Source organism: Microcaecilia unicolor, chromosome 13, assembly GCF_901765095.1.
Source record: "Microcaecilia unicolor chromosome 13, aMicUni1.1, whole genome shotgun sequence".
NCBI classification, from domain to species: domain Eukaryota; kingdom Metazoa; phylum Chordata; class Amphibia; order Gymnophiona; family Siphonopidae; genus Microcaecilia; species Microcaecilia unicolor.
This window is the reverse complement of record NC_044043.1, coordinates 50,511,604-50,527,862: the sequence shown is the minus strand read 5'-3', so window position 1 is coordinate 50,527,862 and position 16,259 is coordinate 50,511,604. Positions and strand designations below refer to the sequence as shown.

Sequence of the window (16,259 nt, the reverse complement as noted above, 5' to 3'; positions counted from 1 at the left end):
CCCGACTGGCAGATCGTCCGGTACGGACACTTTGATGGCGGCTATGTTCCCATGGATCCAGTCAAAAACCCGTCCCCGGTTTTTGCTGTGGAGGCGCCGGGGGCTGCTTAGGCGCACGCTGTTGACGGGAACGAGCGCGCTGGGACTGTCCCTGTGCCTGATGAGGCCTTCGGGCCGGCTGGGTGTATCTATGCTTGTTGTAGGCGTAGGGCGCAGCCTGCCTGGCCCGGGAAAAACGTCCACCTGCTGAGGTGGATGCTGAAGGCGCCCGGTGGGAGAGCTTGTCGAGGGCGGTTTCCCGCTGGTGTAGTTGGTCCACCAACTGCTCGACCTTCTCACCAAAAATATTATCCCCCCGGCAAGGGACATCGGCCAGCCGCTGCTGGGTGCGGTTGTCCAGGTCAGAGGCACGCAGCCATGAGAGCCTGCGCATCACTATACCTTGGGCCGCAGCACGAGATGCCACATCACAGGTGTCATATATACCACTGGACAGGAACTTTCTGCACGCCTTCAGCTGCCTGACCACCTCCTGAAAAGGCCTGGACTGCTCCGGGGGGAGCTTGTCGACCAGGTCCGCCAGTTGCTTCACATTATTCCGCATGTGGATGCTCGTGTAGAGCTGGTAGGACTGGATGCGGGTCACGAGCATTGAAGATTGGTAGGCCTTCCTCCCAAACGAGTCCAGAGTGCGAGACTCCCGCCCCGGGGGCGCCGAGGCGGTATCCCTCGAACTCCGTGCCCTCTTGAGAGCAGAGTCCACAACCGCCGAGTCATGAGGCAATTGAGGCCGCATTAACTCTGGGTCTGAGTGGATCCTGTATTGGGACTCCGCTTTCTTGGGAATGGTGGGATTAGATAAAGGTCTCAACCAGTTCCGAAACAGTGTCTCTTTGAGGACATTGTGCAACGGTATCGTGGAGGACTCTCTAGGTGGTGATGGATAGTCGAGGACCTCAAGCATCTCGGCCCTCGGCTCATCCACAGAGACCACGGGGAAGGGAATGCAAATAGACATATCCCTGACGAAGGAGGCAAAAGAGAGGCTCTCAGGTGGCGAGAGCTTCCTCTCTGGTGAAGGAGTGGGGTCGGAGGGAAGGCCCACAGACTCCTCTGAGGAGAAATATCTGGGGTCCTCCTCCTCCCCCCACGAGGCCTCTTCCTCGGTGTCAGACATGAGCTCCTGTAGCTCAGACCTCAACCGGGCCCGGCTCGACTTCGAGGCACCGCGTCCTCGGTGACGTCGTCGAGCGGTGGACTCCCGTGCCGGCGGGGATGAAGCTCCCTCCATCGACGTAGACTCCACCTGCGTGGCGGTCGAGACCGGCACCGCATGCGGCGTCAGTGTCGAAGGCCTCGGCACCGGGCTAGAGCACGCCGGCGCCTCCATCAACGGCGCCGAGGGCACAAGCACCCCTGGTGCCGGCACAGTCTGGGGCATCAGCCCTTCCAGGATCCCCGGAAGGATGGCTCGGAGGCACTCATCAAGGCCCGCTGTCGGGAAAGGCGAGGGGGCCGGTAGAGGTGCCGGTGCCGGAATCTGCTCGGGTCCAGGAGTCGGCACCGAAGTGCTGGTGCCCTGACGTAGCGATACCTCTACCACCGAGGGGGAACGCTCCTCCCGGCGCTGCCGCTTCCTCGGCGTTGAGTTATCTCTGGAGCCGGTAGCCACATGCGCCGTGGGCGACCGATGACGGTGCTTTTTAGCCTTTTTCCGGTGCCCGTCATCGGCGGTCGGCGGTACCGAAGAGGAGGAGGTAGATCCCCCTCGGCCTCGAGTCCGACAGGGTTCGGTCCCGAGGGCCCTGGGTAGAGGGAGTGACCGGGGCCGATTGCCCACGCGGCTGCTCACTCCTGCCATCTCCGGAAGACCAGCGGGCCAACGGGACCTGTGCTCCTGGGGTCGGTGCCGGTACAGAAGATCCGGCCGTCGACACCGATGCCGTCGAAGTAGACGTCGAGGGGCCGGCGCAAGTTCCAAAAAGACGGTCCCGCAGAACTTGCGTCGCCACCTGTGTCCGTTTCCATAAACCGAGACACAAGGTGCACGTCTTGGTATCGTGCTCCGGCCTGAGGCACTGGAGGCACCAAGCGTGTCGGTCTGCGAGATATGCCGGCCGCACCGACCACACTTCTTAAATCCACTCGGGACCTTCAGGACATTGACGGAAAAATCGCGTCGGCGAAGTCAAAGCCGTCGATGGTGGCGGTAAAAATCACACCTCGAAAAATAAATCGACCGCGCGGCCACAAGGCCGCAACGAGGCGCCCCCGCTAAAAGTACGAGGGGAAAAACAAAGTTTTTTTTTTTTTTTTTAGAACAAAATAAAACAATCAAAGAAACAGCGAAGAAAAATCTCGCGTCAAAAGCGCGATCCGGTTTCCGGGGCTGACAGAGAGAGAGACGAACACGGCTCTCTCCAGCGCGGAAAAGAAAAGACTGAGCGGGAACGGTCGCGCACGGGCGGGAAGATGGCCGCACATGCGTGGTGGGCGTGCCCTGCGTGCGGGACCGCCCGCAAAGTTTTGTTCCGGTTGGTGGGGGCTGCTGTGGACGTCAACCCCAGTCGTGAGAACAAGCAGCCTGCTTGTCCTCGGAGAAAAACAGGTACAGCAAAACCTAAAGCTAACCTAAACCCAAACCCACCCCCCGTCCCTCCACCGAATCTCCGATTCGTTTTAAATTTACTACTTTCTAGCTTCATTGCATTACCCCTAATCCTAGTATTTTTGGAAAGAGTAAAGAAGCGATTCACGTCTACCCATTCCACTCCACTCATTTTATAGACCTCTATCATATCTCCCCTCAGCCGTCTTTTCTCCTTATGCACCTAACTGACCCTTAAGATCGCTGCACCAATATTTGTCATCCTTTTTCTGCCTAATCTGCTTTGATAAACATTTGCTCACCTATATTTAGCGCAGTAGGGCATTCCCTGTGGAATAACTTGCCACTTGGCATACCCACTGAACCATCTTATCAAAATTTCAAAAGTGAACTAAAAACTTTGATGAATCTTTAGGAAACTGAGCTAAGTGCAGCTGTGGTCAGCCCTGGTGGCTAGCCACTTGTGTGTGTGTGGGGGGGGGGGGGGGGGAGGAAGACACAAAGACATCATGTTGATTCATTGTATTTCTTTTCTATTTTTTTAACCATTATATGTAATTTGTATACCAATGGTGCGGTACATCAAAGATAAATAAATAAACTTGGAAACTAAACTTGAATTAGTTTCAAAACATTTGGAGATGGCATATGGATGAATATATCTACCAGTACCTCCTCATGTGACACAAATATTAAAACATAAAGCGGCTTCTTTTCTACTGCTTAAGCCAGGGTACCCTAATGATTAGAGCAGTGAATTAAGAATCAGGAAAGCCTAGTTCACATCCCACTGCGTTTTCTTGTGATCTTGGTCAAGTCACTTAATTGTTTTACGTACCAACTAAAATTGTCAGCCCAGGAAAATACCTACCTCAAGATCCGCTTGGTGCTGTAAATGCTGCACTAGTCCAATAGTGTTCACTAGAGTAGTATGTATACAGTCCATGGTCTCTTTCTGTTGTGCAGAAAGTTTTTGCAGCTGTCCACATAAAGATTTACAACGTAACTTCACAAGTGATAATTCCTCCAGAAGTTTCACTGGATTTTCCTAATTATTTTAAATGGAGTTAAAACAAAAAGAAAAAAAAAATCCTTACTTATCTTTGATCTTATACAAATAAGACAGACAATCCTAAAAAATAAAATCAATTTGGCCATCGTTTAGATTTCAGAATCAGAGTAGCATTGAACACTTCTCCCCCCCCCCCCCCCCCCCCCCCCCACCCCAGGTTGTTGAGATTAATAAAAACTTGCTCGTTATGACCTGAAACTAATGATCATCAGTGTTGGCTTGTGTGTACAAACGAAGATGCATCAATAAAAATGAAGAAACCAGAGACATAAAAGAACAATGGAGAAGTAGAACGGGGGATGGAATGGGAGCAGCAGCAATGACAACTGTGTTTATGAAACCACCTTTCTCATCCAGTAGACACCAGTGATTGTCATCCTCATAGCTTCAATTTTGAGCACCCAAGATGGAAAGGTTTTTGCTAACTTTGTTATCCAATTTTCATAACACTGGGTAGCAGTGGTATGGCACTGTCCCAACTAGTCCGTATTTCTCATTAACTAAAGAGTAACTGTAAAAAGAAAAAAAAAAAACACAACAACAAAAAACAAATAAAATACATTAGGACTGGCCCAGTATCTCAGGGACGGTGCCGTGCACTGTCAGGGTGACCCAAATTTGCTTCCCAGGTAAGGTCCTCTACACCCCAGGTAAGCTGGCAATGCTGTAGGGACAACATTCACAATCAACAAGAGGATGGTGTTTCAGTCATCAAATCAGCCATGATTAATTTAATCATGACTACAAGAGTACATTAGGACCCCTACTGCATGGGTCCCAGATGAGGGCTATTTTTTGTATTTATGTTACATTTGTACCCCACGCTTTCCCACTCATGGCAGGCTCAATGCGGCGGGCAATGGAGGGTTAAGTGACTTGCCCAGAGTCACAAGGAGCTGCCTGTGCCGGGAATTGAACTCAGTTCCTCAGTTCCCCAGGACCAAAGTCCACCACCCTAACCACTAGGCCACTCCTCCACTACAATGATTGGGCTGGGTGAGTTGGGAGGAGGAGATATTTATTTAAAACAATTTTTTTAATACTGCCCCAACACTAGTATCAAGGTGGTAACAAGCACGTCAGCCTTGGAGAACGACCAATACTTTGCCACCTCCTCCACAGCATACACAGGTGATCCAGCCTCGAAGAGGGTCATCCAGATCTTCCCATTCCGCCATCATCATGCGGATGAGAGCTTTGTGTAAAGGGAAAATGCTTGACGGGTCGCCCAGCGAGCCCCTATAGTAAAGGGTCCTCTTCCACACTATGGTCAGAGAAGTAGTAACCTCTTCTCTCTGAAACAGCAGGATAAAGTGACCGTTCCTCCTCAGGCTCTGGGAGTGGGAAACCCTTGTCAAAATCCGGAGATGACGGGAAGCCTGAGAAGACCTCTGAACCCCCCCACCTGAAGTCATGGCACATCTGCAAGCAAGCCTTCCGCCCTGTACAGTCCCCCCTCAAGGGGGCTCCACCATCCACCAGGGCTTGATTGACCATCCGAGGGAGGTAGAAAGAACAGGCTCCTGCAAATATAACTACATGTAGCCCAGATAAGTTGGCTCCTGCAGGGTCCTTTATGTCCAGTGTCAATAGTGTTTTGAGTTAAGAGTTTTTGCTTACAATTAAGCTCTGCTCATGGTATATCTAGCGATTTTTGCTTTCATTTTCTTATTGTCCTCCAGGTGAACTTAGGGGACACGGGATGTTCGGGCAGAACATATGATTTGATTTTTTGGTTCAAGGGTTTTCACTGTATGCAAGGAAATTATAAAAATCCCCCCAAAAAGGAGTATGAACCTTTGGAGGACAAGTTATGATGTATAGAGCTGTTCAGGTGAGCCGCTTTTAGCGGTATGACTCATTGAAATCTAGCTCGGGCTGCAGGTGCAGCCTGTACCGAGTCCTCCTGGCCTACTCTTTAAATTAAATTCTAGGCAGATGAAATGTTGTCAAAAGTTCTCCGTAAACGTCTTGTTATTTTCCCCTAATGTTCTACCAGTGATTTAGGGATTGACTTAGTAGCATTAGATTGCATTAAAATAGCAGCAGGAGAAACATGTGAAGAAAAAAATGGCTAAAGTTCCCACCAGAGACATCGGGACATCACTTCCCAATGCCTCAAAAGGAGAAGCAACTTTGGACCCCACAGCGCCTCCTCCCCCCAGGCCATTTCCAAAGTCGAAAATGGCCCATTGCAATTGGAACAAATAGAACCGGGATCTATACTAAGCTGTCGGTCCTTGCAGTCGCCACAGAACCTGCCCTCCGGCATTCCCGACCACGTGACAGGCAGGGGGGGGGGGGTTCCCTCAGTCCCAAACCTAGGCAGCCCCGATGCTCCCCAGGCTCTCCTAGGGTACTAATTGGGGAAATACCTCACCTGGCTAGTAAAAAGGTATTGTCCCCACTGAACTCTGTTTTTATTTTATTTTTTTTAAACAGTCCTATTCCCTAACATGTAGAAGAGCAGACAGGTTGCAAAAAAAAAAAAAAGGAACATGGGGTTGCAGAGGAGCTCAGGGAAGTTCTCTCCACAGGGGTGCCGGGCAAGGTGAGGGGGGACCCACACCCTCATGGCCCAAGGGACCAAGCCCAAAGCTGCAACCAGTAGCACTAACAAGTGCTAACTGGGGGCTGTGAAGCCAAAGAAGAAATTAGGTCTTACCTACCAATTTGCTTTCTTTAGTCCCTCCAGACCAGCCCGGGATTGGACTGATGGTTTATGTACTCCTTCCAGCAGGTGGAAACTGATAACTTCTGACTCTAGAGAGAAAATAAGAGCCCTGGCCATTTGACCTTACATTCAGTATTTGACTAACGGAGCAGGAAAGGAAGAAAGAACTACCTTCTGTGCCACCGGGAATCTGAGCAGCCACAAAAGCACTTCAAGTAACGTGATTGATAGACACAGTAAGCCCTGTGTCACAAATGTGCAAACACAACCTGTCCTGTAGGTGTTGTTTGGAAATAGACTTTCACATTTTTTTTTTGTAAACTGTAAACACTCAGAGCAGCTCCGCCCTGGAACTCACATACATAACCAACGATTAACATAAGTATGAACTACTCTCCGGTACTAAACACAAAGAATTACTCTTCAATGAACACGGGAGGGACCTGGGATAGTCCGGAGGGACTAAAGGAAAGCAATTAGCAGGTAAGACCTAATTTCTCCTTCCTTAGTGTCCCTCCGGACCAGCCCAGGATTGGACTGATGGGAAGTAGCAAAGCAGTACTCTTTAAGGGAGAGATCCCAGCAATCCAGCCGTGAGAACCCTTGTTCCAAACACTGGACATCCAGCCTGTAATGCTTAGAAAAAGGAATGCAAGGAAGCCCAAGTCGCGACCTTACAACTGTCCAAGGGTGGCATCAAAAACCTCTCCACTCAGGAAGCTGTCTGACCCCTTGTAAAGTGGGCCTTGACCCCCTCCAGCTCTGGTGTCCCCACAAGGTAAGCCAAAGCTATCATTTCTTTAAGCCACCTAGAAATAGTGGGCTTAGAAGCCGCTAAACCCTTACAAGAACCTCCAATGAGCAGAAACAGGCGGTCTGAGTGCCCAAAATCCTCCGTAACTTTTAGATGGTGCTTAAGATCTCTCCTAACATCCAGAGTCTGTAATTTTTGCTGGACTTCCGAACCAGATTGGGAGAGATGAAAATGTGATGCCACTTTAGGAAGAAACAAAGGCACGGGACGCAAAACCACTCACTCCTTAGGAAACTCCCCCCCCCCCCCAAAAAAAAGGAGACCTACAGGAGAAGGCTTGCAACTCTGACACTCCTCTAGCTGAAGCTAAAGCTACTAGAAATACCGTCTTGAGCATCAAATCCTTAAGGGAACAAGAAGACAATGGTTCGGAGGGCCTGTTGAAAACCGACAGCACCAAGTTAAGATCCCAAGCCAGAAAAAGGGTCCTAGCTGGAGAACGGAGATAGACTCCCTTCTGAAAATGAGATACATCCGGATGATTAGACAGAAACTTACCCTCCACTCAACCCAGACAGCACGGAGGGGAGAGATGCCGCAATCAGCATACCACGCCTCAAAAATGACCTATGTTCTAATATAATTCAGCGACGTCGACTGACGGTACAACCAAAGAATGGTGGAAATTACTCAAGAGTAACCTCTATCAAATGAGCCCATTCAAGAGCCAGGCTGTAAGAAAAAAAATTGAGCCAGGTCTGGATGAGGAAATCGGACCCTGGACCAGAAGGCTGGCCTGATCCGGAAGCCAGAGAGGAGGTTCGGAGAAAAGGCGCATGAGATCTGCGTTCCATGGTCTGCGAGGTCAATCCGGAGCCATCAGAATCACAGGACCTGCGTGTGACTCAATCCTCTGAATGAGCCATCCCAGGAGAGGCCACAGGGAAACGCATTCAGAAGATTATCTATCCCTTCCGCCTTGAGATCCTTTCTGTGACAGAAGAAGTGGGGCACCTTTGTGTCTAGACTTGTGGCGAAGAAGATCCACGAGAGGGAACCCCCACCGATCCACTATCAATTCAAACACCTGTGGACTGAGGACCATTCCCCCTAGATTGAGGGTGTGATGGCTGAGAAAACCTGCCTGGATGTTCTCCACTCCTGCTACATGAGAGGCTGAGTGGTCAGATGACACTCTGCCCAGGCCATGAGCTTTGCAGATTCCTGCTGTAACTGGTGACTTCTCGTCCTCCCTTGCTGACTGACATGAGCCACCGCCGTTGCATTGTTCAAAAGAATGTGTACCGCTGTGCCGTCCAACAGAGAACAAAAGGCCTCCAGAGCCAGCTAAATTGCCCTGGTTTCCAAACAGGTTGATCGAAAGGGATGCTTCCTGAAGTGACCCAAAGACCTTGAGCAAACCTCCCTATGCGGTGGGCTCCACAGCCCCTGGCATCTGTCATCACCACTATCCACTGCGGTGTGTCCAGCTGCATCCCCTTGGTCAGATTGCCTGTACGCAGCCACCAGAAGAGACTGCTGCGTTCCTGGGTCCATAAGAGGCAAACTCACCAGAAGGAGAGTCCGCTTGAGACCACTTGGACAGGAGGGAAGTCTGGAGAGATCTCATGTGTGCCCTGGCCCAAGGCACTACCTCTATTGTCGCCGCCATAGAGCCCAACGCTTGCAGATATTCCCGAGCACAGGGGGTGTGCCTGCGCAACAATCCCTGAATACGAGATTGTAACTTGAGAATTCTGTTCTAAGAAAGAAAAATCCTACCTCGTGCTGTGTCGAAAGACACTCAAGTACTCCAGGGACTGAGACGGCACCAGACGGTTTTGGCAGAGTTGAACACGCAGCCGAGGGACTGCAGGAACTGGACCTCCTGAGCCGTGACCTGTAAATTCCCCTGATACAATTTTACCCTGATTAGCCAGTCATCTAAGTAGGGATGAACCATAATGCCCTCTTTTCTGAGCACTGCCACTACCACCACCACAACCACAACCTTGGTGAAGTGCGAGGCACCATAGCCAGACCAAACGGAAGTGCCCAAAACAGAAAGTGCCGACCCAGAATCGCAAAACGAAGGAACCTCTGATGTATGGGCAGGATTGGAATGTGCCGATAAGCCTCTGTCAAATCTACCTCCGTCAGAAATTCTGGGTGACAATCATGGACTGAAGGGTCTCCATGCAAAAACTGGTGACTTTGAGGGCACAATTGACCGCCTTGCGATCCAAGATCCGACAAAAGGAACCTTCTTTCTTTGGGACCACAAAGTAAATGGAATAACAGCCTGGTCTGACTTCTGAAGGAGGCACTGGACAAATAGCTTGAAGATCAAAAAGCCTCAATACAGTGTCCTGCACCGCGCCAGCCTTGAGGCAAAACCAGCAGGGAGACTCCAGAAAGGCGTCTGAAAGAGGCCACGCAAATTCTAAGGCGTACCCGTCACGAATAGCCTCTAACACCCAATGATCGGTGGTAATCTAGGCCCACCTCTGAAGAAACTGACAGCCACACTCCCATCGGGATCAGCGGAGGGACCCACACATCTTCATTGGGTTGAACGGGAAGGGGACTGGAAAGAGGCACTGGACTCCCGGCTACCAAGGCAGGAACCTCGAAAGAATCAGAGTCCTTTGGAAAAACCTAGACCTCTGGGACTGAGCCCCTCTGCCAAACCGACAGCGAAAATCACGCCCTCGTCCTCGGCCGAGCAGAGAGCCTCAACTAGCCGTCCTAGGCCTATCTTCCGGAAGGCGAGGGACCTTCGTATCCCCCAGACTACGGACTAACTTATCCAATTCGTCCCCAAACAAATAGGATCCCTTAAAAGGAAACTTATTCAGCTTAGACCTGGAGGCTGCATCCGCAGACCAACCTCTCAACCAAAGAGAATGGCGGGCTACAACCCCAAAGGCCATGGACTTAGAAGAGGCTCTCAACAAATAAGACGTCAAGAAGGCAGAACCCATCTCAATGTTGGCCACTTCAGCTTCTATGGAAGACAAATCATCCAAAGCCCTAACGAAGACTCTTTCAGCCCAGCAGAAGCATGCCCTAGCCACCAAGGAACCACAGATGGCTGCCTGTACCACCAAGGAAGAGACGTCAAAACTACTCTAAGACAGCGTCCACCCTATGATTCTGGACATCCTGAAGGGCCATGCCACCGTCAACCAAGACTGTATTGTGCTTTGTGACAGCCGAGACCACTGCGTCAACCACGGGACCTTAAGAAGGGACCTGTCCTCAACCAGAACCAGATAAAGCAGCACCATAGATCTGGCTGGGTGAAAAGGAGAATCCGGCACATCCCAATGAGCCTGCGTGATATCCCTAATGTCCTGGTGCATAGGAAAAATTTTCCCAGAATGTCTAATTCCCATGACCAGCAAATCCACCTTACGGACCTCAGGAGCCAAAGGCTGCTAATCCTCAAAATGTAGGGTGGAGGCCACTAAAGAAATAAGTTCCTGAAGATCCTCCTTATAGAATATCCTGACCACCGAAGGATCTTCTCCCAGGAGCACAGAGTCTGCCCCTGCCTCTGAACAGACAGGAACCTCCAACTGCCATTCCTCCAGGCCTTCAACCTCCTCCAGGGAGGACATGTCTAAATCTGGATCTGAAGCCTGGCCCTCCTGGTCCCAGGATCCCCTAGCCCTCTTTGCAGGAGCTGTCTGGTGAGGGTGCCCCCCCCCCAAAGGAGAAGCCCCAGTGCCTGATTTCTTTAACAAAAATGTTTGGTACATCTGGAGGAGAAACTCGGGATGGGGGGGAGACCCTCCCTCCTGGGGTCCCAAAGATTGTGGAAGTACCACAGCTGAACTCTCTGCCAACTGGGGCAAGAAAAGGAATAGCCCGGTCCTCACTGCTGCCAGACACAGGCAAAATGGCGGCTTTTCCCACCAAGAGAGGAGAGCTGGCTGACTCGACAGCGGAAGCCGACGGAGCCGCTGGAGGGGCCGATATGGAAGAACCAGCCTTGGGGTCTAGTCGTGCAAAACTTGTACGCCGGTCGCACCGACCCCTTTCTGCTGACAGACAACACAACACTTGAGCTTTTCCGCCATAGCATGGCTCAAGAAAGGGAAACGCTACCTTTTTTTTTTTTTTTTTTTTTTTTAAACAAGCAAGAACCAACAGAGAGAGGAAATCAAAGTGCCGCTCACCAAGGCGATGACGGAGCTGCCCTGCTCGTTTGCACTGAGAGAAGAACTATTGTTTTGTTTTTATTTAGAATGTGGCTGCCTCTCCCTAAGCTCTAACACCCTTCCGCCAAAAGGGTTGAGCTCTTAACTTCAGTCAAACGCGGCAAGCACAAGTGGGAGGAAACAGGAGGAAAGGAGGGGGAGGGACCCGGAATCAAAGAGTATAGCACCCCCGAGGCTCAAGAAGATCCCTGCGGACCTCAGCCTCTACCACACAGATTTTCCCCACAGAATTGCCTTTTTAATTTTTTTTTTTTTACTTTAAAGAAGAAAGAGAGAAGTATAGAGAAGAGACTGAAGGGCTCACCTCCTTCTACCTGCTACTGAATCTAAGGTCACATGGCCAGGACTCGTATTGGCTCTCTAGAGTCAGAAGTTCTCAGTCTCCACCTGCTGGAAGGAGTGCATAACCCATCAGTCCAATCCTGGGACGGTCCGGAGGGACACTAAGGAACTACATGTTCGATTAAGCATGGAACAAATATGCAAGCCACGGAGCAGCCCTTAGGCTCAACCACACTGTGCGGTTGTAACTAGCAAAGCAGCTAGGCCAGGGACTCAAGGACACGAGCAGTAACCTACCGCCTGCTGAAGGTAGAAAAAAATACTGGAATCTTCCAAGGGGCACTACAACTTATACCTGTGATGTCACTATCAGTCTTTTCCCTACCTCCACCTGCTGATAGGAAGGGGTAACAACCCACTTGTGCAGAAAAGTTGAGCAGACACTGAGAAAGGTGGTGGTGTTTTTTTTTTTGTTTTGTTACATTTGTAAATTACAGATCTGATGTGGAATAAAGCTCATGGTGTCAGACTATACTGGAAGCCCCTCCCCAAACCGCCCCCCCCCCCCAAGATGCAACAGTTGTGGCCCCCCTGCTCAATGTTTATAAAGAGGAGGTAGCTTCCACTGAATCTTTATTTTGGAAATACTTACACAGCTAATACCAACGGTTCCCACAGCTTCATTTTCTCTCCATCTTCAACACAAATTTTAAACTTCTTAGTAAAATACTTCCAGTTACCATATAAAACCCCCTAGTGCACAAGTTTCTAGCCCTAATGTTCTGCATTTCTAAGCTGCATGCTTCCAACTGATTTCTAGACTTCATTCTTCACACTGCTTGAGTCAGACATGCACTCAACTTCAGTCCCTTGCTGAATTACGTACATTTCTAGATATAGAGAGGTCAGTGAACAGTGGGAGGTGCATAAATAGCAAAACCTAAACAGACTTTTCTGGCCAATTACGGACCAGCAGGGGATTATGTCAAACCATTTTTTATTTCCTGGATATAAAATTGCTGCATTACTTGTCATTATTATTACAGCAGTATATTAGAATAACCTACATATTTATACTTACTTGTTCTACTGAATTATCAGGGAGGCTTTTCCTAATTTCGAACTCTAACTTCTGTTCAATATAATCCAGATCACATTCAGCTTTTTGGAACTGAAAAATGTAAAAAAAAACCAAGAACATTGTTGAATGTTAACAGTGAGAAAAAAAATAAAAAAAGAATCACTTGTAGCATGAGGACAGCAGGATGAACATTCTTACTGCAGAGTGACATCCAAAGGAGCCTGTCATGGTAAGTGCTTCCCAGTGTTCTTTTTTGGAAGCATCCCATCATATATGTACAAATCTTCCCACCACTGTATGGAACCAGCTCAGTCTACTACAACAGCTGACAGAATTCAACTCCACAGGTAGGAAGGGACTTTTTCATGTGGAGAAGGAGATGGGCCTGAGGGAAAACCAAACGATCCTCCTCCAAGAGGACCTCTGGTGCCTCCTCAAATACCCATGAGCATCAGAAATCAGACTCATGCAAATACTAACCTGCGGGTATCTGAGCCCTACCTGCCTTGCATGGCTGATGCCCTGGTCAGGCCTGGAATAGAGGCATTGAGACACCAGGGATCTCTGGTTCCCTGAGGAGGCTCCCCTCCCCCAAGGAGCTAGAGATCAACAGTTTGGTGCAGACTGGCCCTGAGGCCTCGCTGTCAAACATGATGCCCACAGGCAATGCACGGGCCTCCTCAATAGGCTGGAGCCCCTGAAGAGCCGGCACCAACACCCTCAATGCCATAGCCTCTTGCCAGGAAAACAGTCACTCCATCTCCTCCTGGAGAATGGCCTGAGCTGCTCTTTGAGGACTGCCATAGATGAAGGCTGGAGAGGTCATGCCCTTCAAAGTCATTGGGGTATTAATAATCTGATCTTGGTTCAAATGAAGGCAGTCGTGGCCTGTCCAGTTCCTGGGATGGTGAACAGCCCTCACATCAGGGGTATCTATGATATCAATATTTTTGATCTTGATACTGTGCTTCAAGAGGGACTGATGCAGATGCTCCTTGGCCTCTGCCCGATGCATGGCATTGAAATCCCGTGGCTTCAAGGATGACGACAAATTCTTCCTCACCCTTGAAAGGGAAATCAGAGGATGCCCGATCCGGGCAACCGCTATCAACACTTGATGTCAAGAAGACAGAGGCTCTGTTGATGCAGCTCCCAGAGACACAGAGACCGATTTCTCTGAAACCAAAGTTAATGGACCGAACTTTTCAGAGCCAAAAATTCTCACACACTACTTTTTATGACCTTTAATACCTATTTTTGATATCTGTGAACACAGTTTACAAGAAGAGGGATTATGATTGGGCGCCAGGCATGGCAGGCACTACTTATGAGTTTCCATAAGGGACATGGTTCTTTAAAACCACTTAGAGAGTTTGCTGTATTTCTTACCATATCCTAGAAAACAGCTTGACGAAAAAGCCCCAGACCCATTCCCAAGGACTACGGGGGGGGGGGGGGGGGGGGGGGGGGGGACTAGTGGGCCAACAAAGAAACTTGAAGTGCTAAAAAAAACCTGACTAAAGGAAATTTAAAAAGAGAGAGGGAGACTAGCCTTGTGCAGTCACTCACACATAATGAAAACAAACACAGCAACTGTGATGAAGGAACACGCTAAGACAAGCTGTGTGAGGGGGGAAAAAAAAAGCAAAATGTGTCCACACTGCTCTGTGAAAAACCCAGGACTGAGCTGGTCACATGTGACAACAGCAGGCGGGAAGATGCGTGCATGCGCAGTGGGATACTCCCAAACACAAAGAACACTGGGGAGTACTTACCTCGCCAGGCTGCATCAGATGATATCACCCTGCAATAAGAATATCCTCATGCAAGCTGTATCAGGTTTTCTTAATGAAATAATAAAAATGTTTATTTGATAGTCGCAAACAGATCATTTGCATGTAATTCTCTTTGTGCATCAGTCGCTGTTTGCAACTCACTAAATTTTACAGAGGCAGCCATATTTTACAGCTGTCTCTGTACATTGGGTCCTTAGTTTCTAAAAGAACTACTGCTGATCTGGGAGGAGATTCCACCCCTCCCTCCCCCCCCCCCCAACTTCACTAGGGCCAATGTTGGAGGAGTAGGGAAAGAGAAAAGTGAAAGAAGTCTCCACCACTGATCCTAGATTTGATGAAAATTTGTCAAGGCCTGTATTACTCTAATTACTTCATTACTTTCAGCAATACCTTCCTTGAGTCTGAAATGTATTTCAACTTGAAGTGTCTCTTCCTTAAAAATTAACTCAAGTTCTGTAACACACTAGCTATTGTTTTATAACTGTAGTGCTCCTTCTACAGCAAATAGTATATATGAAAATCATCTAGATTTTAAAAAATTGGATCTGAAATCAAACACGAAAAGACAAAGTAGGAGAAATTAGGCCTTACCTGCTAATTTGCTTTCCTTTAGTCCCTCCGGACCGGCCCAGAATGTGACTGATGGGTTGTGCACGCCTTCCAGTAGGTGGAGACTGAGAAAAACACTGACTCTAGAGAGAGCCAATAAGAGCCCTTGCCAGCCAGAGAAAGATCCAGTAATCTCAGTCTCCAGCAGGTGGAAGGTGGTGAGCCCTTCAGTCTCATTCTTGTACTTCTGTATTTTTTCTTATTGGTTTATTCTCTGTGCATCCTTTTATTTCTGACAAGCAGAAAGCCTGTTCCATAGCGTCCCACAGACCAATCCAGAGACTGGTGGGTTATGTCCCTCTGCCAGCAGGTGGAGATAGAGAGAACTTCTGAGGCTCTTTATGTGGTCATGTGCAGCCAGCCAAACCTCAGTATTTTCTCTACCTAGCAGGTGGATGGTCATAACTCTGTAGCTCTGGATTTTGGGACTCCTCGCCCGTTCCCTCGGGATGAGTTGAGGTTCCCTTCGGGGTTGAGGGCTCGCTAGGTGCTGAGCAGGGATACCTGGTGGTGCCAGGTCCCTCCCTTTCTCCCCCCTCCCCGCTGGTCCCTTTCCTGGGGCATGTGAGTAGTTAATCTCCTGGAAAAAAAAAACCAGGACGGTTTATTAAACACACATTTTGTGTGTTAGGCTGGCACTCACAGTAACCAGGTATTTTGCTGCAAGTCGAACCGAGGAAGATATCGGTAGCGGGTGGGGAGGTTCTTGTGCTGTTTTACAACTGGGCACATGGCAGCCCTGTCGGAATCGGTTAAGCGCTGCTCCCGGTGTGGGAACTGGAGAGCAGTGTCTGGAGCTTGCGATTCCTGCCCTCGGGTTTCTCCGGGGCAAGGAGGATCGGCGGCGGGACAGGAGCGACCAGATCGGGTCGTGGGTCCGGCAGCCCCGTTATTGGGCTCCTCCGGGGGGGCGGCTTCCCGTCCGGCGGCAGATAATTTTGGTGCTGTCGCGCCTTTAAAAGGGCGGGCGGCAGCAGAATCTGCGCCCGGGGTGCGAAGCAGGCAACCAGCTGATTCGTGATCAGGTGGGGCCAGGGCGCCAAATACAGGCTCCGGAGGAGCTGATGAAGCGGAGGTTTGGCGGGTGCCATTTTGGATGCAGGGAGAGAGCCGGTTCCAGGGCCTCCTTTGGTTGCGGTTTGGTGACAGGTTTCCCT

General features: G+C 49.7%; 1 protein-coding gene across 2 annotated transcripts in view; it reads right to left on the bottom strand.

Annotated features, from left to right (window-relative positions):
• Window positions 1–16,259, bottom strand: part of SKA2 (spindle and kinetochore associated complex subunit 2) — a 47,593-nt gene that overhangs the window by 8,991 nt on the left and 22,343 nt on the right. For both annotated transcript variants that reach the window (XM_030222596.1, XM_030222595.1), the window contains exons 2-3: window positions 12,698–12,787; window positions 3,480–3,656 (exon numbers count right to left, since the gene is read on the bottom strand). In XM_030222596.1, coding sequence (XP_030078456.1) covers window positions 3,480–3,656; window positions 12,698–12,787 — 267 coding nt within the window. The remainder of the gene's footprint in view (window positions 1–3,479; window positions 3,657–12,697; window positions 12,788–16,259) is intronic.